At 44.8% G+C, this 18,280-nt stretch overlaps 1 protein-coding gene across 1 annotated transcript in view; it reads right to left on the minus strand.

The window, feature by feature from the left end:
• Positions 1 to 9,057: 9,057 nt before the first annotated feature.
• LOC147111552 (uncharacterized protein C3orf85-like) overlaps positions 9,058 to 18,280 on the minus strand; it is a 91,609-nt gene continuing 82,386 nt past the window's right edge. Inside the window, exons 4-5 of the mRNA XM_085999913.1 lie at positions 10,983 to 11,074; positions 9,058 to 9,385 (exon numbers count right to left, since the gene is read on the minus strand). Of these exons, the coding sequence (XP_085856039.1) occupies positions 9,310 to 9,385; positions 10,983 to 11,074 (168 nt within the window). The 3' untranslated portion in view covers positions 9,058 to 9,309. The remainder of the gene's footprint in view (positions 9,386 to 10,982; positions 11,075 to 18,280) is intronic.

Below are 18,280 nucleotides of genomic sequence, written 5' to 3' on the forward strand. Positions count from 1 at the left end.
CGTTCCTGTCATGAAAAAAACGTTAAGCAATAAGTCCGGAGAGCCAAGGAAGATTCGCATCTGTGCGGATTTCAAGGTGACGGTGAACCCTGTCCTTCACACAGTACAATATCCTCTTCCAAGGATAGAAGACATCTTCGCCTCACTGTCTGGAGGGAAGCGTTTTACAAAAATTGACCTAGCACAAGCATATTTGCAGATGGAGGTTGAAGAGTCCTCTAGGAAGTATCTCACGATAAACACTCACAAAGGTCTTTACCAATATCATCGATTGGTATTCGGAGTAGCATCGGCTCCGGCGATATGGCAAAGAGCGATGGAACAAGTCCTGCAAGGGATTCCGGGGACTCAGTGTTACTTGGACGACATCCTTGTAACAGGTGAAGATGACAGTGAACACCTTAACAACCTAGAACAGGTGCTCACTAGACTACGGGAACATGGGCTGCGAGCCAACCGCCCCAAGTGCGAATTTTTTAAGAAACAGATATCGTATTGTGGCCACGTGATTGATGAAGAGGGGTTACATAAGTCCCCTGACAAAATTGAAGCGGTTGTTAAGGCCCCAGCGCCTGAAAATGTGTCGTAACTGAGGTCATTCCTCGGGTTGGTGAATTACTATCATAAGTTTTTGCCGAATTTGTCGACAATTCTGCATCCACTGAACGCCCTGCTACGAACGGGGGTAGCATGGAAATGGAGCAATTGTAAACGTGCTTTTCAGAAGAGTAAGGACTTAATCACTTCGAAGGAAGTGTTGGCTCACTACAACCCAGCACTGCCAATCAGGCTGGCGTGTGATGCGTCTCCCTACGGCATTGGGGCGGTACTGTCACATAAATTCCTTAATGGTTTGGAGAGGCCGATATCTTTTGCGTCACGCTCGTTAACTTCTGCCGAGCATAACTACGCCCAGATTGACAGAGAGGCCCTCAGCCTAGTGTGGGGGGTGAAGAAGTTCAATCACTATCTGCACGGTCAAAAATTTACTCTACTAACCGATCATCAACCTCTTGTCTCCATTTTCAACCCTCAGAAGGGCGTACCGATAATGACAGCACAACGGCTGCAGAGATGGTCCCTTTTCCTAGGGGCACACCAATATGACATCGAGTACAGGGGAACTAAACAGCATGGAAATACTGATGAATTGTCACGTCTACCGTTGCCGACGGTGGAAGAAGAAGACCTTGCAGTGGATCCAATGGAGTTATTCCACTCGACCATAGTCGAATGTCTCCCTGTGACGAATGCAAACATAGAAAAGGAAACACGGAATGACCCGACACTATCACGGGTCTATGATTTAATGGTGAAGGGATGGCCAGCACATGGCGAACCACTGCTGCCAGCATTTTCCTCAAGAAGAGAACAGCTGTCAGTGTGCAGAGGAACCTTGATGTGTGGTTCCAGAGTAGTAATTCCACCTAAGTTGACGGATAGAGTGCTCAATGAGCTTCATGAGGGTCATCTGGGTGGGGTAAAAATGAAGAGCTTAGCCAGAGCGTTTGTGTGGTGGCCGGGAATCGATAGAGAAATCGAAGAGATGACCAAGAGCTGTGCAGGATGCCAGAAGGTCCAAAACGCCCCACCACAAGCTCCTCTGCATCCATGGGAGTGGCCCTCATCCCCATGGCAAAGGGTGCACATTGATTTTGCTGGTCCCTTCATGGACTCAATGTTTTTAATTGCGGTGGATGCACATTCAAAGTGGCCAGAGGTAATAAAAATGTCCTCAACCACCACGGAAAAAACTATCGCAGTTTTACGAACCATATTCGCCAGGAATGGGCTGCCTGAACAGATTTGCTCTGACAATGGACCACAGTTTGTGTCTGAAGAGTTCCGGAGGTTCTTAAAGAACAATGGTGTTAAGCATTACACATCTGCCCCATATCATCCAGCCACTAATGGATTGGCCGAGAGGTTTGTCCAAACATTCAAGAAGGCTATCAAGGCAATGTGTAATGAAGATATACCCCTACAACACAAGGTGGACAACTTCTTGTTTGCCTACCGGAATGTGACACATGCGGTTACCGACCAAACTCCAGCCATGATGTTCTTCAATCGAAGGCTACGATGCCGCTTGGATTTGGTTAAGCCAAACGTCCGAAGAGATGTGGAGAACAGGCAGTTTCAGAATATGAATGAAAGGCCGACCAGGAGTTTTAAGATAGGTCAACCAGTTTTGGCCGGGGACTACCGCACTGAGAAATGGCAGCCAGGAACGATTTGTACAGGACAAGGACCTCTCATGTATACCGTGGACATTGGGGAGAGCATTGTAAGACGCTATGCTGACCAGATTCTAGAGTCACTGGAAAACGTCAACTCCACACCACGATCTGATACACCTGGTAATGAAATCGACGTTCCAATTGCAGCTACCGCAGAACCGGTAATATTGGAAGCAGATGAACCAAACAACGACATTGATTTCGACTCAACATTGCCAGAAGAACCTGATACTCCAGAGGCGTTATCCAGACAGAATCAGGAAGCCTCCTCAAAGACTGAACTTATAATTGCTTAAACTTAACCAATGTATCTAGCAACAGTAATTGTGATTGTAATTCGTTATCATTAGTGTTAAATGAATGTTATGTACTGTTTATCTAAAAGGGGAGGAATTGTTGTGTATGTACCTTTAAGAGAATAACTGGTTTCAGACTGCAATACTGGCAGTGACCACCCCTGTATAAAAGGTGCTAGAGAGCCTCTGTTTTGTTAGATTCATTTATGCCTTTCACCAGTAAAGTTCTGTTTGTTTCTCTCCTGCTAGTCCGTGTCTCAATCATTCACGGACTTAACAGGTTACAGGTCGGAAGGCGGCCATTCAGCCTGTTGAGCCCGGCCGGCTTTCTGCAAGAGCACTTCAGCTAGTCCCACTCCCCAGCCCTTTCCCCGTAGCCCTGCAAATGTTTTTCTTTCAGGTACTTATCCAATTCCCTTTTGAAAGCCATGATTGAGCCTGCCTCCGCCACCCTTTCAGGCAGTGCATTCCAGATCCTAACCACTGAGTAAAAAACTTTTTTCTTATGTCGCCTTTGGTTCTTTTGCCAATCACCTTAAATCTGTGTCCTCTGGTTCTCAACGCTTCCACCAATAGGAACAGTTTCTCTCCATCTACTCTGTCTCGACCCCTCATGATTTTGAACACCTCTATCAAATCTCCTCTCAATCTTCTCTGCTCTAAGGAGAAAAAACCCAGCTTCCCCAATCTATCCACGTAACTGAAGTCCCTCATCCTTGGAATCATTCTCGTAAATCTTTTCTGCACCCTCTCTAAGGCCTTCACATCCTTCCTAAAGTACGGTGTCCAGAATTGGACACAATACTCCAGTTGAGGCCGAACCAGTGTTTTATACAGGTTCATCATAATTTCCACACTTTTGTACTCGATACCTCTTCATGAAACTCAGGATCCTGTAAGCTTTTTTAACTGCTTTCTCAACCTGCCCTGCTACCTTCAACGATTTGTGCACATATACCCCCGGTCTCACTGTTCATGCACCCCCTTTAGGATTGTACCTTTTAGTTTATATGTCCTCTCCTCATTCTTTCTACCAAAATTTATCACGTCACACTTTTCTGCATTAAATTTCATCTGCCACATGTCGACCCATTTCACCAGCCTGTCTATGTCTTCTTGATGCCTATCACTATCCTCCTCACTGTTCACTATACTTCCAAGTTTTGTGTCATCTGCAAATTTTGAAATTGTGCCCTGTACACCCACATTCAAGAAAAGCAGTGGTCCTAGAACCAACCCCTGGAGAACACCACTGTGTACCTTCCTCCAGTCCGAAAACAACCGTTCACCACTACTCTCAGTTTCCTGTCACTTAGCCAATTTTGTATCCATGCTGCCCCTGTCCCTTTTATTCCATGGGCTTCAACTTTGCTGGCAAGCCTATTATGTGGCACTTTGTCGAACGCCTTTTGGAAATCCATGTACACCACGTCAGCCACATTACCTTCAACAACCCTTTCCGTTACCTCATCAAAAAACTCTAAGTCACGCTAAACCTTTACCCAGTTGCTGTTTGCACTGCTTAATGTCTTCCCAGTTATTTTTGTTTCTGCGAATTATTTTTAATTGTAAATAAATATGGATTGTCATTTAGCCTGTAAAAAGTGGCCTGCCCTTGCAGAATTGTATTTCTCCAGCAAGAAACTTTTCATGATCGAGGATAAATGTTAGTTTAGGCTACACTTCGACAAAGAATAAAGATGCCAGATTTAGCTCATAGCAAACGTAATCTACTTTCAGCAACTTGCTCATTACACAAGAAAAACATGCTGGGAATTGGCTTGTAATGCAACACTTTGCTATATCTAACTACTTTTGAAATGCCAGAACATGAAGTACTAACTAAAAAATATATTGAGGTAAGTATCTGGGCACCTCAATCCCAATGCAGAATCTATCTTGACTGGAACACAGATCAGAAATTTGGATGCCGAGGTCAGTGATCCTAAGTCATGACACTCCTGATTTCCTGGTCTTCATTTAATGATCGGAAAATCAGGAGTATCATACATTGGGTGCACGCACCTCTATGCTTCTCTCAAACACACTCCTTTCAAAAAGAGACTTTTCCACAGGAGGAGTCTTTGAAAGTTTGCTCTATTAGAAGTTAGAGAAGAAAATGCCCATCTTTTAAAATCTTGAAAAAATCCCTGCTTAACTTTTTGTAAGTTTATTAACAATTTTTTAAGCGGTGTGTTATTCAATGTCAGATAATAATGGAGATGGTCCATTGGCGTAATGGAACAACAATGAGTCATAGAGTCATAGAGTTTTACAGCACAGAAAGAGGCCCTTCGGCCCATTGTGTCTGCGCCGCCCTTCCATCCCTGTCCAGTCTAATCCCATTTTCCAGCATTTGGTCCATAGCCTTGTATGCAATGGCATTTCAAGTGCTCATCCAAATGCTTCTTGAATGTTGTGAGGGTTCCTGCCTCTACCACCCTTTCAGGCAGTGCGTTCCACATTCCAACCACCCTCTGGGTGAAAAAGTTCCTCCTCAAATCCCCTCTAAATCTCCTGCCCCTTACCCTGAATCTATGCCCCCTTGTTATTGAACCCCCTACTGAGGGGAAAAGTTCCTCTTTATCTACCCTATCTATGCCCTTCATCATTTTGTACACCTCAATCAGGTCCCCCCTCAGCCTTCTTTGCTCCAAGGAAAACAACCCCAGCCTGTCCAGCCTCTCTTCATAGCTGAGGCGCTCCATCCCAGGTAACATCCTGGTGAATCTTCTCTGCACCCTCTCCAAAGCAATCACATCCTTCCTATAGTGAGGCGACCAGAACTGCACACAGTACTCCAGCTGTGGCCTCACCAGCGTTTTGTACAGCTCCATCATAACCTCCCTGCTCTTATATTCTATGCCTCGGCTAATGAAGGCAAGTATCCCATATGCCTTTTTAACCACCTTATCTACCTGTTCCGCTGCCTTCAGGGATCTATGTACATGTACACCAAGGTCCCTCTGACCCTCTGTACTTCCTAGCGTCCTACCACTCATTGTGTATTCCCTTGCCTTATTTGTCCGTCCAAAATGCATCACCTCGCACTTTTCAGGGTTAAATTCCATTTGCCACTTTTCCGCCCATCTGACCAACCCGTTTATATCGTCCTGTAGCCTGAGGCTTTCCTCCTCACAATTTACCACCCCACCAATTTTCGTGTCATCTGCGAACTTACTGATCATACCTTTTACATTCTCATCCAAATCATTTATGTAGATCACAAACAACAAGGGACCCAGCACCGATCCCTGAGGTACCCCACTGGACACAGGCTTCCAGTCACAAAAGCAACCTTCGACCATCACCCTCTGCCTCCTGCCACTCAGCCAGTTTAGGATCCAACGCGCCAAGGCACCCTGGATCCCATGGGCTCTTACCTTCTTGACCAGTCTCCTATGCGGGACCTTGTCAAAAGCTTTACTGAAGTCCATGTAAACCACATCCACAGCATTTCCCTCATCCACCCCCCTAGTCACCCCCTCGAAAAATTCAATCAGATTTGTCAGACATGATTTACCCTTGACAAAGCTATGCTGACTATCCCCGATTAATCCTTGCCTCTCCAAGTGGAGACTAATTTTGTCCCTCAGAATTTTTTCCAATAATTTCCCTACCACAGATGTTAGACTCACTGGCCTGTAATTCCCTGGTTTATCCCTGCTACCCTTCTTGAATAATGGTACTACGTTAGCTGTTCTCCAGTCCTCTGGTACATCCCCTGTGGCCAGAGAGGTTCTGAAAATTTGTGTCAGAGCCCCTGCAATCTCCTCCTTTGCCTCCCACAGCAGCCTGGGATACATCTCGTCTGGGCCTGGGGATTTATCCACTTTTTGGCCTGCTAAAACCGCTAGCACCTCCTCCCTCTCGATGCTAATATGTTCAAGTATGTCACAGTCCCCTTGCCCGATTTCTATGTCTGCATCGTCTTTCTCCATAGTGAACACAGATGCAAAAAATTCATTTAATACCCCGCCTACATCATCTGGCTCTACACACAGATTGCCACTTTGGTCCCTAATGGGCCCTACCCTTTCCCTGGTTATCCTCTTGCCCTTAATATACTTATAAAACATCTTAGGATTTTCCTTTATTTTGCTCGCCAGTGTTATTTCATGGCCCCTCCTTGCCCTCCTAATTTCTTTTTTAAGTATGCCCCTGCACTTTTTATACTCCTCTAGGGCTTCTTCCGTCTTTAGTCTTTTGTAACTGCCAAAAGCCCCCCTTTTATTTCTGATGCATTTTTGTATATCCCTTGTCATCCAGGGTTCCCTTTGCTTGTTAGTCCCACCCTTGACCTTTACAGGAACATGTTGGCGTTGTACTCTCTCTATTTCCCTTCTGAAAATCTCCCACTGTTTTGATGCGGATTTTCCTATAAGTAGCTGCTCCCAGTCCACTTTGGCCAGATCCTGCCTTATCATATTAAAATCGGCCTTCCCCCAATTTAGAACCCTAATTTCCGGGCCGTCTTTGCCTTTTTCCATGACCACCTTAAATCTCACCGAATTATGGTCACTGTCGCCAAAATGCTCTCCTACTGACACTTCCACCACTTGCCCGGCTACATTCCCCAGAATTAGGTCCAGTACCGCCCCCTCTCTTGTAGGACTTTCTACATGCTGGCTCAAAAAGCTCTCCTGGATGCACTTTAAGAATTCTGCACCCTCTAAGCCTTTCACACTCTGACTATCCCAATTTATATTGGGGAAGTTGAAATCCCCCACTATTATTACCCTATTATTTTCGCACTTCTCTGCGATTTGCCTACATATCTGTTCCTCTATCTCCCCCTGACTGTTTGGGGGCCTATAGTACACTCCCAGCAAAGTGCTTGCCCCCTTTTTGTTTTTAAGTTCTACCCATATGGCCTCATTAGAGGAACCCGCTAATATATCATCCCTCCTTACAGCAGTAATTGACTCCTTAATTAATATTGCAACACCCCCTCCTCTTATACACCCCCCTCTGTCTCGCCTGAAGATTCTATACCCCGGAATATTCAGCTGCCAGTCCTGACCCTCCCTCAACCATGTCTCCGTGATAGCACAAATATCGTACTCCCATGTATTCAACAACAACTTCAGTTCATCCACCTTTTTTACAAGACTCCTTGCATTAAAATAAATGCCCTCCAGCCCTGCCATATTCCCTTTTGCCTTCAAATATTTGCTCTGCCTTCCCAGCTGACTTGTTTTTTCCTGTGTATTTGTCTGTAAATCACCCCCTACTATAGCTCCACTCTGTACCCCATCCCCCTGCCAAGTTAGTTTAAACCCCCCGCAGCAGTGCTAGCAAACCTCCCCGCAAGGATGTTGGTTCCCCTCTGGTTCAGGTGTAAACCGTCCGACTTGTACAAGTCCCACCTTTCCCAGAAGCAGACCCAGTGATCCAGGAAACTAAAGCCCTCCCTCCTGCACCATCCCTTTAGCCACGCATTCATCTGTTCTATCTTCCTATTCCTATACCCACTAGCACGTGGCACCGGGAGTAATCCAGAGATTACAACCTTTGAGGTCCTGCTCTTTAATCCTTCACCTAGCTCCCTAAATTCTTGCTGCAGGACCTCATCCCTCTTTTTACCTATGTCGTTGGTACCAATGTGGACCACGACCTCTGACTGTTCACCCTCCCCCTCCAGAATGCCCTGCAGCCGCTCAGTGATATCCTTGACCCTGGCACCAGGGAGGCAACAAACCATCCTGGATTCACGTCTACGGCCACAGAAACGCCTATCTGTTCCCCTTACTATAGAATCCCCTACCACTATTGCTCTCCCACTCTTTTCCCCCCCTTCCTGGGCAGCAGGAGCACCCCCAATAGCCTGGAATGTATTGTTATAAGAAATGTTAAAGGATTAGAAAGAACTTGTATTTATAAAGCCGCTCATCGCATCCCCAGGATGTTCTGAAATGTTCCAAATCCAATGAATTCCTTTCTGAGGTGCAGTTACTGCTGTTATGTAGGCAAACAGAGCAGCCAGTTTTTCAAGATTAAGGCCATTACAGGACCACATTTTTAGGGCAGGTTGCAGAGCTTAAACTCTGTATTTGTGTTACATCTGATGGGGAAATGCTTGCATGCCAAGACGGTGTATGAAAGTGGCAAAGCATTCCATTCCCCAGACTAGAATCCCTCACCACAATGTGCACACAAATTCAGCCTCTAACTTGAATATCTTTGTATGCCAAGCGTCAGCATTTAAAGGCTCTGAAAGTTTGTAAGACCGATTTTTCGAGTTCAGCTGCCAGTGGGGGTGCCTGATCTTTAATGTAAGTGGATGGAATATCGTAGCCTGTGCGTCTGTGGGTGATGTGATGTTTCCAGGCTGCTAATACACACTCGGGGAATTACCCCATTTATTTGATGGACCGGCATTTGAGAAAGATGCTGGAGTGCTGCTGTCCTTTTCTCACTATTTAGCTCTAAAATGTCAGCAAACAAAATACATTATAAATCATTCAGAATAAAATTAGTTATGTGCAGATAAATAATACCACAACACAGTGAAATTTTGTAGCATTAACATTTATTGGTTAACATTTTTCAGGCAACGCTTAAAGCACGTCCCTAACTCTGGATAGATCTTGGCACAGTTACAGTTCATTGAGCTGTGGTTACATTGTGCTTTGTTACAAAGAGAGGTATTCCCATGCTGTCAGGGCAGATTGATTGGCAATGACATGATATATGGGCCTTCAGGGTCTGCTCTGAATTAATCACAAGATAAGAATTATTTGACGTCCTTTTAATCCTTCAATTCTTTGAAATCATTTGTACATGTGTTGCTGTTGAAGGTAAACGCTCGTCTGGCGCAGGTAATCCATGTAGCTCCTGATATGCTCCCTACAAAGGACACAGTAGAAATGCAGGCTTAGGCAGACAATAATCACAAGGATATATCAGCACAGCCCTTCTTAAGGTGAAGAGAGGTTTCCAAAAGAGTTGCAATGTTGCAAGGCCAACTTCCAAATAAGACAGAAGTCAACGTTGCAATATTTGTGGAACTGTACTGTTCTCAGAGTATGTGTTGATGGGGTCACAAGGGGTCAATAATGCTGGAGACAGCTGTAATGATCAATAACATGTCATTCTATAGTGGACACTAGGTGGAGCCGTAGAGCTGTGTAGAGCTGTATGTATAAGACTACACTACCCAGCTGTATGCATATTAAGACTACTTTACCCATGAGGCACTAGGCTACCCACAAGGCAGCAGTCAAGATGGAAGCCTCTACAGATACTGTACCTAGTCCACATGTGCTCAATAAAAGTGTCTAGCAAAAGCTAGCTGTGTTCATAATAAGAATGTCTATTTATTAATGAACATAAGAACAGCCACTAACTTAATTTCCTAACAAACCTGAAATACATTACAGTGGAAAAAATCTCTTACAACAGGTTTTAATTTTTCTAAAAATAGATGTTACTAATTGGGGCAAATTTTGTGACTTTGCACCACTGGAGGGCATATCAGAAACTCGCAGGCATGATCTTCTGACCATGAATTGTAATGGTCGGAAATTCATGTGTTGTGTGTATCTAATATTCCAACATACATGGCCAATGGGCAAGGCTGCTGCTGGGAACCTGAAGTCAGAAAACGATCCAAGCATAGATTTTATTCCTTGGAAGAAATAGAACTATCAGACTGGCCCCATATACCAGTAATTGTATGTGGATGGGGGGAGAGGAGTGTTTACTTATAAAATTAGTGTCAGTTGTTAAAGGAGTACACCAAAGAAGGGAGGAAATTCAAGATCATTAGCAGCAAGCAGCAGAAAATATAAATGCACTAGTGCTGATGCACAAGACACATTTTGGCAAGTCAGACACATTGTTAAGATTAGCATTTTCTCCAATCAGGCAACCTAACTTTCAGTGGAGGAGTTCTAATTTTGAAAGAAAATATCCCCCCCCCCACACCCGTTCCTAGAGACTGCACCTTGACGTGCCAGGAAGGCTTGTGTGCTCCGATGATCCCGAGAGCTATGCTGATAGGAGTATAATTCCTGATAGGGCCACCCAAGCCAGATAGACTAGAGATACCTCATCAGTCCTCCTGGTAGGGGTTGTGAGTCAGGGTCTCTCCATGTAAAAATGCCTTTTGTTACGAAAACAAAATCCTGAACTTCCCCTCCTGCGCAATTGGAAGTTAAAATCTCAAGCATGCCTGGGTCTAGCAGTCTTATTCCATGGACCACGGATGCTGCTGGCAAGGGGCTATTCTCAGAGCACGGCATTGGGGTATCTAACTTGCTGAATGCAAATTATAAACAGCATCAAATGTTTGTATGCAGCAGGTCAGATTGCATATACCACAAAATAAAAACCTTAGCCCCCCATTCCCCTCGACTGCATACTGCAGCTCACCATTTGCATCACGTTATTTGTTTCATTGTGCAACACAATATTTACATGCAACAACAGATTCAGTACTCACTGTACAACAGATGGATCTGATGCAAAGCCGATCGAACTCAAACCTATATAGTACTGTGCTGTGTCTCTCAAGGATGTCCAGTATTCACTTGCCTAAATTGTATTAAACAGTCAAAAAATGTACAATGGAGTGAATCATATAGTGCTGTCAGCTTTTAAGGAAAAAAATCATACATTGGTGTATATGTTTTTATTAATTCATGGAATGTGGGCGTCGCTGGCAAAGCCAGCATATATTGCCCATCCCTAGTTGCCCTTGAGAAGGTGGTGGTGAGCCACCTTCTTGAACTGCTGCAGTCCATGTGGTGAAGGTACTCCCACAGTGCTGTTAGGTAGGGAGTAGACAGTCTTGGTGATAGAGCGGATATGTGGTCAGAAGCTCATCTCTGGGTCAAATACAACACCAAGGTTGAAAAGAGTCTGGCTCAGCTTCACAGATGCCAGGGATGGAAACGGTGGTCAGGGAACGGAGTTTGTGGCAGGGACCAAAGACAATGGCTTTGGTCGTCACAATATTTAGTTGGAGGAAATTTATGCCCATCCAATATTGGATATTGGTCAAGCAGTGTGACAAATCACAGACAGTGAAGGGGTCAAGTGAGGTAGCGGTGAGACAGAGCTGAGTGTCATCAGCTTACATGTGGAATCTGGATGATATCGCCGAGGGGAAGCGTGTAGATAAGAAATAGGAGGTGGCCAAGGATAGATTCTCGGGGAACTCTAGAGGTAATGGTGCGGGAGTGGGAAGAGAAGCCATTACAGGTGATTCCCTGGCTACAATTCGATAGATAAGGATGGAACCAAGCAAGGGCAGTTCCACCTAGCTAGATGACAGAGGAGAGGCGTTGAAGGAGGACAATGTGGTCAGTTGTGTCAAAGACTTGGAATGACAGCTGCTGGAAGTAGGATCTGAGAGCACAATCTCATAATTCCAGGACATGGTACTCAGTAGGACTGGGTTCCAGAGAAGCAAGCAAATGCTGCAAAAACTCAGCAGTTTTCCAACTGGTGAAATCAATATTCAAGGGTGTAGTCAAGAGCAGGGGCACTCAACCAAGGGTCCATGGCCCCATAGGGGTCCGTCGGAAGGGTTCAAGGAGTCTGTGGACCCCCGGTTGAGAATCCCTGGCCTATAGGGTTATATTTTGAGCAGCCTACTGGCCTCCCCAGCAAGTCTCACTTTAGTCCCCGGCCCCAGGACGTGAGGGACCGGGAACTGCCGCTTGGCCCCAGAGGCTCATGGTCATTGGTCTGCCATGTTGTCAAGGAGACGGTGTTCAGTCTCAGCAGGCGCACTCTGCTCGGCTCATTAGTAACAGACAAGAGAAGCGAGAGCTGGGATGGCCGTCAACAGCATCGGTCTCATCAGCACTCTATCAGTTCCAGGGAGACTTTATCAACCTTAGTGACAGTCTACAAACTTCAGTATAACTCTACCAACCTCAGTGACAGTCTCAACTTCAGCACCAACATGTTTCACATTAAGTAAATAAAACAAAAATAATAATACATGTGTTTAATTATATAACTAATTTTTATACAGAAAAAAGAGCTTGTGTTGTGTTACACGGGGGGCGTGGAATTTTTGTAACAAAGGAGGGGGCCCTCAGAAGCAAAAAGGGGGAGAAGCCCTGGTCAAGAGGATGGTGAAAATGCATTCACACATTTTTGTTGAATTGTGCTGTTCACCATGCTGCTTGCGCTACCTGCTGCCCCATATACTGTTGCTGTGGCTCAGACCCACAATTGTCAGTTGTCTAATGACCAATTAGTGCTATTATCTTTGGATGGCGGGGCAGGAGGAGTGGAGGGGGATGTATAAGCAGGGTCTCTTTAGAGTCAAACTGGCTCCAAGATAAACACACCTAGCAACGGGTGTTCAGAACAAAGTCAATCCCCTGCAGCAGACCCGGTAATCCAATCCTGGAGCCAGGCAGGTTTGCAGGGCAGTACAGGTGATTGACTAACCAGCCTGCCTCCCCAACTGAACTTGAAAGGGTAGACATATCACTAAAGTCTGAGCTTCTTCCCATTCAGCTCCAGATAACCCTGCAAGCCAAAGCCTTAACAAATAGGGTAGTCCTGATTGAACAAGCAGCAGAAAGTGTACTAATCTTTGCTGATAAGCTGCACAGTTTCAGCTGGTTAAACTCCAGCAGTACCTCTGCATACAATTAACAAGTCCCTAATTGCCTGAGCTCTCTGGACTTGGGTAAGTAGCAGGCAAACAGAAACCCCATCTGTGCAGATTTCTCAGTAGTCTGGTTTGGAGACTCTTAAACATGGTAGTGGGTTTTTTGTGAAGATTTGGCTCCATTTTTCCTTTGTAAAGTGTGCATCAATTGAATATTTTGCAAGGTATTGCTTCCAGCCCAGAGTGTCACTAGATGGGAGTGTGGATTGGAGATAGAACTATAACTTTAGTGTCCTGGGAGAAGATATCAGAAATTCATCCTGAGGTCAGCATGGGAATACTTGCCCAAATTCCTGATTACACTATTTATTATTAACACATTAAAAAATTAGGCAAACTTAAATAGATACAGAAGGTTTTCAAAAAAGTAGATTTAACAGTGGATGGGTTTGCAATAGTCAGTCAAGCCATGATTTAATTGTAGATTTCATGCTTGTATTGCATTAATTTTCCAAGTAGGTTGCCAGCTCATATCAGAAAATTGCCCCGATTTTCGTACTTTGATTTGCATACTCGGAAAATTTAGGCGGCAGAGTTGCTGGGAGATATTGCTTGAAGTGGCCATTTAAGCTATGACAGGCAAATCTGTGTGACAGGCAAACTAGACACTTGATTCTGAGACCATCTGGTTGTGATGTGGGGACTCTTACAATTTATGGCATTAGGCCCACTTGGACTAATTTGTCATGTACTGCCTCAGGTCTCAACCATACCATGTGACGGAATATCCTGCCAAGGAAAAGTCACATGCTGACTGTCACCTCCGAGTAAGGAGGTCCAGCTGACCTACTACCCACTTGAAGGTGGAATTCATAGGCTATACAGCACTGAAACAGGCCATTCAGACCAATCAGTCCATTCCTACCATCTGTTATTATAAAACAGCTTTGACAATTGATGCTTTCGATGTTCCAACTTAGTTGCTTAAGTAGTGCTTAAGAGCATCAGAAGTGAGAGACCAAAAAGGAGATGGAGTCTTTAAAAAGCAGTAATACATTAACTATGAAATAGGATTGCCTAAGTAAAATACAGGTTTTTAATGGTATGTGGTTAATTAGTCACCTCAATTTAAAGAGATAATTGGCCACTCCAGCTATCCACAGCTCCACAGTGCTGTACTACCACTTGTCTTTCACAGTTACTCATGAATAGTCAAGATCTTTTTCACAAATTGATATTCAGTATTCACCATTGTCCATTTGATTCATACCAGATATTCATACAGCTAAGTATAGTGTCAGCTTAGCTCAGTGGTAGCTGCCCTTTGCGTGAGGCTCTGCTGTTGCAGAATCTCAGAAAATTCCAGCTGCGGTCTCCTGCCAGTTATCGTTACATGCTGTGCAAAGAAAACAGTTGGGGAGTAAAATTGGTGTTGGGCAGTAGCACAAAATAGTGACAGTGAATCAGCAGTCCGTTTTACACGCCGCCCAATTTTACTTTTCATTGACATTTTTATTGATGTAAAATGGCCAATTAGCTATCATCTGTTTTGCGCTACCAGCCAAGAACAATTTCACCCCCATGGACTTCATGCTGTGTTCAGCCAAAAAATTATTTGGGAGAAAGTAAACATCAATTTGAACCAACTGACATAAAGCTCTAGCAGAAGAGAAACTGTTGGAAAAAACTGTGCGCCCTTTATATCTGTCAGACGAGATACTTTGGCATAATTCGGTTTTCTTTTCCCTATCCCTTTACAAATCCCCAAGATTTGATAGAGGTGTTCAAAATCATGAACAGTTTTGATAGAGTAAATAAGGAGAAACTGCTTCCAGTGGCAGAAGGGTCGGTAACCAGAGGACACAGATTTAAGGTGATTGACAAAAGAACCAGAGGCGACATGAGGAAACATTTTCTTTACACAGCGAGTTGTTATGATCTGGAATGCACTGCCTGAAAGGATGGTGGAAGCACATTCAATAGTAACATTCAAAAGAGAATTGGATAAATACTTGAAGGGAAAATATTTACAGGGCTATGGAGAAAAAGCAGGGGACTGGGATAATTGGATAGCTTTAACAAAGAGCTGGCCAAATGGCCTCCTTCTGTGCTGTACAAAGGGCTGGATTATCTCAATGGGGAGCTTTTGGAGGCGGGACTCCCACTTGTCGGGTTTTTATCCCGCCTCCATTGACTTGATTGACCTTGTTAAGCCCGCCCAGTGGGCTTAGCAGGCCAATTAAGGGAAAGCTGGTGACAGGTGACGTCAGCGAGTGACATTTCATCTGTCAAGAGCCTTTGACAGCTAAAATGTCAGCATTTGACGGCTCTGTGAAGCTGTCAAACACTGACAATCTGTCCTCTATGTTGAGTCCTTCCACTCAGACTCAGTTAGAGAGCTCTCCTGAGCAGAAAGCAGAGGCTGCAGCTTTTGACAATTCAGCGGCCATTCCGCTTTCTGTGCTGGTGAGCTGAGGGACTCCCGAGACCTCAAGGGAGGAAGCCTGCAGGAAGAAGTAAAGGTAAGTAAAACTTATTAAAACACTTTATACACACACCGCATACACTTACCTCTCCACACTTGCACTCATCACTCACCTGCACACCAGACATCTCGGCCCCTCCAACCCCTGCAGACCGACGGCCTGCCTTGCTGACCCTGTTGAGGTTCAGAGCTGTCGGGAAGCCCACACTTCAGGGCTGAAAATAGGGATTCTCCAAAAATTTTGACACCAAGCCACATAAGGAGATATTTAAACAGATGAACAAAAGCTTGGTCAAAGAGATAAGTTTTAAGGAGTGTCTTAAAGGACACCGCGCAACAATCGCCAGGCAGGAGTGTTCCCTCCCAGTCGGGGAACACTTCAGCAGTCAAGGACATTCAGCCTCTGATCTTCGGGTAAGCATTCTCCAAGGCGGCCTTCGAGACATACGACAACGCAAAATCGTTGAGCAGAAACTGATAGCCAAGTTCCGCACCCATGAGGACGGCCTCAACCGGGATCTTGGGTTCATGTCACGCTACATGTAACCCCACCTGACGTAGGGTCATCCAGACTCGAGTTGTCGTTGGCTTGTTCTCTCCACACATGCGGCCGGACCTGCTGTGATTTCCAGCAAAAAAAATGTTTTTTGTCTGTTTTTTTGTTTTTCATACAGACCCCAGCATCTGCAACATTTTACAAGGTATTGGTGAGACTGCACCTGGAATAGTGCATGCAGTTTTGGTGTCCATACTTAAGAAGACATACTTGCTCTCGAGTCAGTACAAAGAAGGTTCACTCGGTTAATCCCGGGGATGAGGGGGTGGTCATATGAGGAGAGGTTGAGTAGATTAGGACTCTACTCATTGGAGTTCAGAAGAATGAGAGGCGATCTTATTGAAACATAAAAGATTGTGAAGGGGCTTGATCGGGTGGATGCGGTGAGGATGTTCCCAATGATTGGTGAAACTAGAACTAGGGGGCATAATCTTAGAATAGGGGCTGCTCTTTCAAAACTGAGATGAGGAGAAACTTCTTCACTCAGAGGGTGGTAGGTTTGTGGAATTTGCTGCCCCAGAAAGCTGTGGAAGCTACATCATTAAATAAATTTAAAACAGAAATAGATAGTTTCCTAGAAGTAAAGGGAATTAAGGGTTACGGGGAGCGGGCAGGAAATTGGACATGAGTCTAGGTTCGGAATGGTCATGGCCCTGTGGGTAGTGGAGTGGGCCCAGGGGCCGTGTAGCCTGGTTCTGCTCCTACTGTGTTCTAATTCTGTGTTAGATTTCAGGAGATGGTTTTATTCCTGTTCCTGGCTGGGGTGGAGATCGCCTTTACAGAAGGTAAGTACTGTAGAAAATATAGAGACAGAGTGATCGCCTGGATGAGTTTCGATCGCCTAGATGGGTCGGAGAGGAATTTCCCAGATTTTTTTCGCCTCTCCCGGGAGATCACATGGGTTCGGGTGGATGGAGAGTGATAGAAGATTTGAGGTTAGGATCAGATCAGCCATGATCTTATTGAATGGTGGAGCAGGCTCGAGGGGCCGATTGGCCTACTCCTGCTCCTATTTCTTATGTTCTTATGTAACATTTGACCCCTTGTGACCCGACCTCATTGTTCTTTGATGTAATGTTTTCCTGACTGACCTGTTTGGACACCATTTACACCTTTGATTGCTGTGATTATCTCTCTGCCAAGGTGTGATAAATGGCAGTTAGAAAGATTACCTGTAAACATCTGACATTATTCTCTGACTATATAAGCTGTGTTTTTATGCATCTCTCCACTTCACCTGATGAAGGAGCAGCGCTCCGAAAGCTTGTGATTTCAAATAAAGCTGTTGGACTATAACCTGGTATTGTGTGATTTCTTACACATTTAAAGGAGGAGAGGTAGAGAGGCGGAGAGGGAGGGAATCCCAGAGCTCAGGGCCGAGGTAACTGAAGGCACGGCCACCAATTACACAAGTTTAGGGCTCCTGGCATGGGGGTAATATATTAGTATGGATTGATTATTGGTTAACAGACAGAAAACAGAGCAGGAATAAACAGGTCATTTTCAGGATGGCAGGGTGTAACTAGTAGAGTGCCGCAAGGACCAGTGCTTGGGCCTCAGCTATTTACAATCTCTATCAATGACTTAGATGAGGGTACCAAGTGTAATATATCCAAGTTTGCTGACGATACAAAACTAGATGGGAAAGTAAGCTGAGAGGAGGACGCAAAGAGTCTGCAAAGGGATATAGACCAGTTAAGTGATTGGGCAAGAAGGTGGCAGATGCAGTATAATGTGGGCAAGTGTGAAATTATCCACTTTGGTAGGAAGAATGGAAAAGCAGAAGTTTTTTTTAAAGAAGGTGAGAGGCTAGTAAATGTTAGTATTCAAAGGGAATTGGGAGTCCTTGTACACAAATCTCAAAGTTAACATGCAGGTACAGCAAGCAATTAGGAAGGCAAATGGTATATTATACTCCAAACACTTGCAATAATGGCGAAGAGTAAGGAAGTCTTGCTGCAATTAGGGCTTTGGTGAGATTACACATGGAGTACCATGTATAGTTTTGGTCTCTTTACCTAAGGAAGGATATACTTGCCTTAGAAGGGGTGCAATGAAGGTTCATTAGATTGATTCCTGGGAAAAGAGGGCTGTCCTAGGAGATGAGATTGAGTACAATGGGCC

Source organism: Somniosus microcephalus, chromosome 10 (assembly GCF_052327205.1).
Source record: "Somniosus microcephalus isolate GS21.2 chromosome 10, FLI_Smic_1.0, whole genome shotgun sequence".
Lineage (NCBI taxonomy): Eukaryota > Metazoa > Chordata > Chondrichthyes > Squaliformes > Somniosidae > Somniosus > Somniosus microcephalus.